This window comes from Ceratina calcarata, unplaced genomic scaffold (genome assembly GCF_001652005.2).
Source record: "Ceratina calcarata isolate Rehan_Ccalc_2016 unplaced genomic scaffold, ASM165200v1 scaffold316.2, whole genome shotgun sequence".
NCBI lineage: Eukaryota > Metazoa > Arthropoda > Insecta > Hymenoptera > Apidae > Ceratina > Ceratina calcarata.
The window spans coordinates 5,796-14,753 of NW_017154212.1; the positions used below are offsets into that span (position 1 = coordinate 5,796).

General features: G+C 39.2%; 4 protein-coding genes and 1 long non-coding RNA gene across 5 annotated transcripts in view; 3 read left to right on the forward strand and 2 right to left on the reverse strand.

Annotated features, from left to right (window-relative positions):
* Positions 1-354, forward strand: part of LOC108624570 (uncharacterized) — a 1,133-nt gene extending 779 nt beyond the window's left edge. The window contains exons 4-5 of the mRNA XM_018023968.2: positions 69-148; positions 217-354. Of these exons, the coding sequence (XP_017879457.1) occupies positions 69-148; positions 217-354 (218 nt within the window). The remainder of the gene's footprint in view (positions 1-68; positions 149-216) is intronic.
* Mppe (Metallophosphoesterase) lies at positions 156-4,272 on the reverse strand. Its single transcript, XM_018023971.2, has 7 exons — positions 3,655-4,272; positions 3,368-3,577; positions 3,102-3,264; positions 2,902-3,033; positions 2,712-2,846; positions 1,287-1,518; positions 156-1,188 (listed from the first exon to the last, which is right to left on the reverse strand). The coding sequence occupies exons 1-7, from the start codon at positions 3,669-3,671 to the stop codon at positions 1,013-1,015; spliced, it is 1,065 nt and encodes a 354-aa protein (XP_017879460.1). The 5' UTR covers positions 3,672-4,272; the 3' UTR covers positions 156-1,012.
* Positions 4,273-4,310: 38 nt separating this feature from the next.
* On the reverse strand, positions 4,311-5,258 carry LOC113464281 (uncharacterized). Its single transcript, XM_026813212.1, has one exon. The coding sequence runs from the start codon at positions 5,187-5,189 to the stop codon at positions 4,311-4,313; it is 879 nt and encodes a 292-aa protein (XP_026669013.1). The 5' UTR covers positions 5,190-5,258.
* Positions 5,259-5,364: 106 nt separating this feature from the next.
* Positions 5,365-6,659, forward strand: LOC108624573 (uncharacterized). Its single transcript, XR_003389124.1, has 3 exons — positions 5,365-5,560; positions 5,716-5,836; positions 5,931-6,659. It is a non-coding gene; the product is annotated as an uncharacterized LOC108624573 (long non-coding RNA).
* Positions 6,660-6,762: 103 nt separating this feature from the next.
* LOC108624572 (uncharacterized) lies at positions 6,763-8,515 on the forward strand. Its single transcript, XM_026813213.1, has 5 exons — positions 6,763-7,367; positions 7,453-7,615; positions 7,692-7,854; positions 8,060-8,261; positions 8,451-8,515. Coding segments are annotated over exons 1-5 (1,134 nt in total). The 3' UTR covers positions 8,452-8,515.
* Positions 8,516-8,958: the final 443 nt, after the last annotated feature.

Genomic DNA, 8,958 nt, shown 5'->3' on the forward strand with positions numbered 1-8,958 from the left:
TACCGAACAATATATTAAATTATGACAATGTATAATAATTGAAGATATTTATGACTGAATGGTTGCAGTTGTTAACACTTCGTCGTTCTGTGGGAAAGTGATAGAGGATAATTCGGTTCCAGTGGTATCGGGATGCTATCAACAAAACGTAATTGAAGTCATTGATTTATATTTTCGAATTCGTTACATTTTTTTATATTTAATTGTTATTCGCAGGTGAATGGGTTCGTGATTGAAGTGTGTGTCTGCCCGCCGCGACTGAATCAGGAACCATGCAACACCTCGCCGGATATAAAATATTCTATTAGCTTGATTGCTCTAACGGTTCTGTTCATGCTCGTCAGTTACGTTTAATAAAAATAGGTTCAACGATTCAACATTTATTAATTCTCGACAAACTTATATACACGTTTTCCACGCTCTGATTTATAAATGGTGTCTCCTCTAAAAAGTTAACAGTATATTTTTTCGCCACATTATTGTAGCTGTTAGAATCTCTTTCATTTAAACAGGAGAAATATAGAGGATCTTCGTTTTCCTATTTACATTGAACTTTTATAGATATGCTGTTAAGTGAATTAATTAAATATAGATAAAATGACAATACGATTCTCTAGTCACGAGATCAATTAATAAACTTCTCACAAATTACAGTACATTAAAGCTAAACTAATTCAGCCTTACGGTTTGCAACTAAAAAAGCTTACACAGACGAAATATATGTATATATATATATATATATGTATAATAAGTTTGGCAACGTGTTAAAACATTTTGTGGAAATGATAATACGAATACTAAATCTATGAGTCACAAATAATATAGTCCAATCCGGCAAATTTGATAATTAAGTTCAAGCGCCGACGGATTGTGTTCTATGAAATGTTTCATTGTTAAGTAAATCGTTTCTAAGTTTGTCATGTTCTACTCGAAGCTTGACACAGACCATGGCCAGGAATCACAAGTTTTGGACGGATCTCTTCGCGTTTAGTCTCTGACGTCAAGCTCGTTTCTACATCGAGGAGGACATGCGACTATAAGCTGCACGGCTGTTTGCACAGTAACTGGTGGCATACGTACAAACGGTGAAGGCTAAAACGAATATGCCGACGAAAACGTAAATCCACAATTGTGGGAACCTTCCCGGCAGCCACAAAATTGTGTACTCTACCATCTTCTCTCGTGTATCTAAAAATTAAAAACGAAACGAGAAGGAACGTAACGAAATAATAAAAACGGCTAACGGTTCTGTCTAAGGAAACGTAAATGGTTTTTTTTTTCTCTACCGATATATGCGAGTCCGTAACCCGTGTGGGGCGTGCCCATTCGGTAAGAACAAGTTGGCACTTGCACTTCGTGAATGTCGCCTACGTCCGTTCTTAATTGGTGTATCGTAGTCTCGTGAGGTGGCACGATCCAGATCTCGCTTAATTGATCCGTAGCCGTGTCCAGGCTGATATGCATCGCTTTGTGCTCGTGCGCCGTGAATATTATTTGCGGCGACAGCTCCTTCAACACCTGGCGTCAAACGATTCTTATTAATTAATCTGTAACCATCTCCGAGCAGTGGCTTGTGAATGTATTCAATTTTTAAAAGTTGAAGAAATCAGTTTTTTACTGGAGCAGTTGAATTAATTTCTATTTTGTCGGAATCGCGAAGGAAAATGTTTTTTAGAAACTGTGATTTTCATTTCAGTCTATTTGCAATATTGCTTATTAACTGACTTCAAATTGATGGTTTGGTCTGATGAAATAAATTGAATTTCTATTCAGGGTGAGCCACCTAACGTTTGCACCTCAAATATCGTTTTTAAAGATACGTCAAATGTTTTAAGAATAATGTCGAATGGTTCAATGGGGCTCACAAGATATCAAAAATATTTTTGTGTTTCTGTCATTTTTTCAAGGTCACCTTCATTTATTTAAATGGAACCATCATTTTTGAAACACCTATGATAGTCTCTTTCATTAGGAATTCAGTGATTAGTCTACTTGTATCGCATAAATGCGTGAAATATGCATCGATTATGCTTCGAAACACTTGAAGAAGAAGTATTTCAACGCAAAGATTGCGAAAATCCACTAAGAAAAGGGGAATTTTTAATGATATATGGGGAAATAGGCGTCCTTTCGAGGAACGTCTGGCTTAAACGCTTATAAGTCGACTTGTATCTCACATATGTATGAAACATGCATGGATTCCTCTTGAGAATACTTGAAGAAGGTGTATTTCAACGGAAACAACCCGAAAATCTATCGGGAAGAGAAGAATTTTCATTGATCTATGGGGAAATAGGCGCCCTTTAAAGGAACGTTCTACTTGTATCTTCACTTTTGACTTGACGATCTTAAGATTGTTTCAGTATTGGTCTTTCCAAAATGATGTCGCCTTTGCTTTTGTGTGGCAAAAAATTCTCACCTCATCGGTGCACAATTTTTCAATTATTATAACAAACTTAACACTTGTCCTGGGAATCTTCAACGAAGCCATTTAAATTTCGACTAATTTCGCATAAACGCGAATAGTCAGATCTTGAAAACGTTTGAAGAAATTTTCTATCTCACACAAAATTAAACACTCATTCCAAGAACGTTTAACGAAATCCTATCGACGTGAAAACGTCTTCTTCTTCTTCGCAATTCCGAGGAAAAGTCGAACACTTTCACTTGCCACTTTCATAAACCACACATTGTAAAAAGATTTCACTTACGTTTTGAACAAAAGTGCCAGGCATGAATAATAAAGGCATGTGGCTAAGTACAATATTCGTGGTGTTCCTCTCGGCGTAATCGTTGAGGAAGGCATCTTTCGGAGCTTCAGGCATCGTATGCGTCAATCTATTCACCTAATAGAACAATACTTTAAACCATCCACTATTTGAATTACCTGTAATCGTTTACCTTGAAGAACGTTACTGTTTTATAAACTAAAGTGTCTGGCTGGCTATAAGCGAAATTGAATCGATTGTGAATATTAGTAGATACTGCGTCCATTTCACCGCCGATGTCATTGTCACCGGGCAGATAAATTTTCTGGCAAAAATCAGACTACTTAGAAATGATAAAAGGAGACCGATTATCAAACGAATGCAGTGTCATACCATGATATGATCGGGCATTTGAAAGATCGAGTCTAGCCTCCTTTTATATCTATTAAAACTGTCTATGCTACTGATATGACCCTCGTCCATCAGGTCGCCCAGGAACGCGACAACGTGCGGGTTAGAGTGATCCAACGCCCTCGAGAACGTGCTTTTTAAGTACCTGCAAATAGAACACTGTGGAACAAAACGTAGATCAATCGGAGTCGTCAAGATCATGGCTGATGCTGAAGATAACATGAATCAATGTTAATCGTTAGTCGTACTTATCACTGTCCCATCGTGCTACCCAAGAGCCAAAGTAATTCTCGTTCCTCTCGCCTAGGATCTGTGGGTCTGCGACAAGCAGCACCTTCACGCATTCTGTACAATCTCTCCTCGTCCATTTGAGTCTCTGTAAGTCGTACACCGAATACTCGTTGTAAATCACAGCTGCTAATAGCAGGAGTGAAACCGCAGTGGCTCTGTTCTTCAATCTACAGAAGTAAAATCGAGTTATGAATTGAACGTTTCGCGATTAAATGGATTAAGGTTACATAACGAGTATACTTACCTGTTTCGTCGCAACATTTCTACGATTTCTACACTCGTTTGTTAACATCAGTAATGTTCAGAGTGAAACAGATCGGTGCGTTTGCCAAGATGTTCACAGAGGAAAAATGTTTCGACATGATTTCGTCTCTGAACTGCTTATAATCTAATTAAGTAGAGGTTATTGGATTAAGTACTGAGACGTACTGGCCTCATATCTAAATTTGTAACTGATTGAACGATGCGACGAGACGAGGGATAGGCGAACGGGACAACGTTCGATCACAGAGTGAACGACTCTGTAGGAAAATCGAACAGATTCACTGCTGGTCCACTATCGTTTGAATGGTTTCAATTCTGCTTCGTTCGAACTAAATCGATATTTAGGAAGCGTGGAAAACGCTACACGATTTGCTATAGATAGAATCGATTATTCTTGACAATTTTTATTTTCAATCATCTTTTCATTCTCGATGTTTTGGAAGATGATTAATAAAAAATTCTGAAATCAAGTGAAGTATATATTTTTTTATTGTTTTCATTTTTCTCTTTGTTGCTATCGTCACTTGACACAGACTATTGTTTGACGATTTCGACGCAAGTATAATAGTCGAATTTTATTCATCGCATGTTAAATTCTTTATAAATAAATACGTCCCTAATAAAGTCCCTGCCCTGTTAGCAAAATGTACGCAGATTGGCATCAGATTGNTCATCTACCTGCAAAAACGAGCGTACACCTAATTGGACTCCATCGCCCTGCTTGACAATGGAGCAAATAATGGATATGGTACCATTCTGTAAGATGCAGCAATTATCGCGTACATCTACACTGAAGGCCATACCATTAAATTGTATCTTACGGTACTGAAGATGAGATTCAGTACCGCTGCCAATAGGCATAGATACCTGTATCGAAGAAACCTGATCCCTATTTACATACACTCTACTGCTATCAATCTCCGCCATTCTTTTTACAATTTGTTGGAGAGGCTGACCCGCCTTCCTACAATATTTTTTAAATACTTTCACATTGCTTTCATAAGGGAAAGCAGAAAACGAATCAACGGAACCAAGACGTCTAACATCCTCGGTTAAATGAAGAAGACCATGAATGTTGTAACAACAAAAATGTGGGCCATACAATTGTTCGCTACGAAGAACAAATTTTTGCAGAGCGATCTCTGCAAAATTTAAATAACCAGGTGACGGAGATTGTGAAGCTAATACCAGAATCGCTGAATGTAAAAGCAAAAAGTGATTAAATAATTTATCGGGCAAAATTCCAGATGCTATAACGGGTCTAGTGTAAAGAAGAAATTGCCGAAATTCTACGGCCTTATAATTAGAAAATTGCTGGATTGATCTTGGGCGTCGAGCGAAATTAGAGGGACAATATTGTCTGAGACTCTCCAGTCTTGTAGACATCAAAGAAACCTGACTACTGGATAGTTTAGAGGAGCGTGAATATTTACCGCATATCCACGCAGATAATAGTTCTTTAACGACACCCAAGCATACGAGGTGCATATATTCGAATGGAACCTGAGAAACCATTCCAAAGGATAGCGAAGCTAACGGGCTTCCACCTTCTTTGTGATGGTCCTCGTCCAAACACTGAACATATTGCACGCCGGTTCGAAGTGTGTGATCGACTCCAATATAAGCAACTCTTCGTTCACTTTGGACACTAGAGACTTTGCATTTGGAACAGGGTCGATTAGAAATATGACTACGGTGATTTAAAATTGCTGGAGCATCAGCGATAAAGCACCGCAATTTGATTGGCACCTTAGTACCATGAAAATCGATACCTCCCTTAGAAATGATGTCTTGGACATCTCTGATGAATTTACTAAAAAAAGAGCAAGGGCTATCTGGTTTTTGGGGGCCTCTATAAATCCCTACAATTACTGGCCTTGCATATGGTAAATTTCTAATCATGCATTGTATAGGCCAAAGTTGAATACTTCCTGTCCTATCCAAGGAATATCCATCAGTATGGAAATCTAATTGGATTTCATGAATACTTGAACTATAAGGACAATTGTGTGTTCAAGTATTTTACAATTTCTACTTCCAGGCTAAAGTGAATATACTCCCCTGGTACTACGACATACGTTGTAACACGATTGCGTGGAGTGTGTACGAGAGTCCTAATATCCTTCGGGAAATGATTAAAACATTCGTGCGTTCGAAGAAGGGTAAGTAAATTATTACCTTGCACATGGTTCACATTGTTATCTACACAATACGAAGACAAACGGGTCAGGAAAGAAGGTTCATGAACAATTTCAGATCTATTCGACAAAGGGGGAGAAGACTGATGAGAAAAATCAGAAGAAAAAGTGGACTACGAAGAGGAAGACGATGAAGAACAAGATAAAGTCGCGCTGTCGATTACGTTGTCTCCAGATGACGAAGCGACGTTATTTAAATTATCAGGAATGGAAGCATTATCTAAATTAACATCATTAATCTGTAAAATGGAAGATTCAGGAGGAGATGAAGAAAGTATACTCTGTCTCAAACGCTTTCTGAGTCTACTTTTTTGTCTAGTCGACGATATTCTACACAGCGGCTTCCTCGCTATCGATAATTTAGGAGATGAGCTCATAATTAAACGTCTGACCTGTCAGTTTTCTGCAATCTTGCGTACTCGTCCTAGGCTTCCCTTTGCTTCAACTTTAACTTTTCACGTAACTTTAACCTCACACTATAACTTTATCAGCACGTGCGACAGTATGGGCCAGAGAAACAAGAAAAGTGACAATCGCGAGACTTGAAAGTACGCTATCTGCCTTCCTCACATGACTTTTGCCGGAGGTAGAAGAACGGTGCGAGCGGGAGATGCTTCTATTGGACGCTCATATGTCAGAAGACCAGTGCGCACAAACAATTGACAAGCGATAGCTGTACGTAACGCAGTGTAGGAGTAACGGTTTCACTACATCAGTTGAGTTTCGACGACGACGACGACGTGCACGTGGAATTCAGCATATCAATTTGAACAGAAGAAGCAGAAAAGTAAGCATATTTTCAATGAATACATCATCTTCCATATTTAGAAACTTTCTTTACTTTTTCTTTAACTTTTAGAAACTGTCTTCAATTTTTATTTAACTTACAGATGGAACAGCGACCAAAACGTACAGCAGGGAAACCGACACGGTACCAGACGACATCGTCCGACGAGGAACCTCAGAGGAAGAGGAGGCAGCAGCAGCTTTACGAAGACGAGGATGAGCTCCGTCGTGTCCTCGAGGAGGAAACGACGGATATTTTTAATAACAGGGCATACGTAAACAGGGCAGAATACACACATATGCACGCACAACACGCAGTTACACGTCCATCACTTACACACGCACTACCCACAGTCACGCACACTACAACCTATCCACACACACATGCACCACACATTATCACACATGTACCACACACTATCACACATGCACCACACACTGTCACACATGTACCACAGACTATCACACATGCACCACAGACTATCACACATACACCTCACACTACTGTACCCATATACCCACATACAAATAATAGTACACCTCTTATTTTAAATATAGACAACGAGGACGAACTACAAGTAAATCGGCGCAGCCAGAATGCTCAGAATGATGAAGACAGGCAGGACCGTGATGGACGGACAGCAGTGTGCACCAATGAAAGGTGCAAGGAGTTGACAAGGAAGTACGACGTGATGATGGCGATGATGGCGTAAGTATCCATGTGAAATATATGTGTATAAATGTATATAAATGTATTCATAATTTTAGTATTTAATTGACATTTACCTTTTCAGGAAAACACAACAAACGGTGGAGGAGAACTCCAGGCAGCTGAAGCAGATCCTGCGGCTCATGCAGGCTCAGCAAGGAGCTCCTACGAAGCCGATGTGTCTGCCGCTGTCATCGGTGCAGGAGATGCAGAATTTCAATGAGGCTGACGAAACTTATGAAGCCACTGTAAGTGAAATAAGAATACGATTTTGTATTACATGCAACAACAGAATAAATGCTAATTATTGCTTACTTTGTTTAGGTGAAGTACTTGGTTTATATTGGCGGCACAACCGTGAGGGAAGCCGTCAATCTGAGCTTCAAGGAAGCAGTGGCAGATTCCATCGCCACTTCCTACTCCTGGCTGGGCCGTGAAGAACGTAATTTGCCATTGCGCGAGGCACGAATATGTCGTGCTATTCACGGTATGTATCACTTATCACACACTTTTGATTCTTTGTTTAATGCATAATTCATTTGTATATAACAATCGGCAACAATTCATTTCTCAATTTAATTTAATACAAATGAGCAATGAATTCAACAAAGAATTCACTGTATATAAACACTTTTCATTGCACTGTACACGGCGGCCATTAACATTAAGTATTGTCTGCATTTCATTTACAGATGCTGTAATTCGGAATAAGAATTTCAGCAGGCCCTCGCGCAAGGAAATTGGCGACTGCCTAATGGTGGCACTCCGGAACGCCAAAGAGCGTATTCGAAGTGCCAAGAGCAGGCGGCCAGAAAAACGGGCCAGGAATAATAACGGCGATAATACCTCGGACCCGTTGAATTTCTTCTCCGACGCATCCGAAGATGAACTGTAGTAAGTCATATATTACTTTCTTCATAAGAATGACTGTGATCGTTTCTCCTTATAATATGGTCGAGTGCGCCCTCTCGCGAGCATTAAAAGTTTCCTATTCTTTATTTAAATATGATAGATTGAATTCATTTATACATTCTACATTTAGAAATACATGAAATTTTAATTTATTGTTGTTAACTGTTACAGAGGCACCTGTTATTGACGAGGACGTCGACGAGGGGCGACGACGCCGACGAGGGAACGAGGACGCCGACGAGGGACGACGACACCGACGAGGGAACGACGACGCCGACGAGGAATGACAACGGAAACGAGGACGAGGGGCCAATATTATTATTATATCTTATATATTATATCTTCGCGTTCTATATTATTTTATTAGTTTTATTTGTTATATATTATTGTATTAATTTTATTAATTTTATTGTTGTATGTTTATACATTGTATGTATGTATTAACTTTACGTATGTTATATTTAATGTGTTGTAGGGAGAGTGTGTGTATATAGTATGTATATAGTATGGTGTGTATGTATTATATGTAAAATAGTAATAAAAAAAATGTATTTATTATATTATGTATTCCCGGGGATGACGGACACCGGGAATCCCGGACTCCCTGGAATGGCGAATAGCCGAGGCAGGGTCGGTGCTGAGTGGAAGGTGGAGGGATCTTTTTACGAATTAAAAAAAT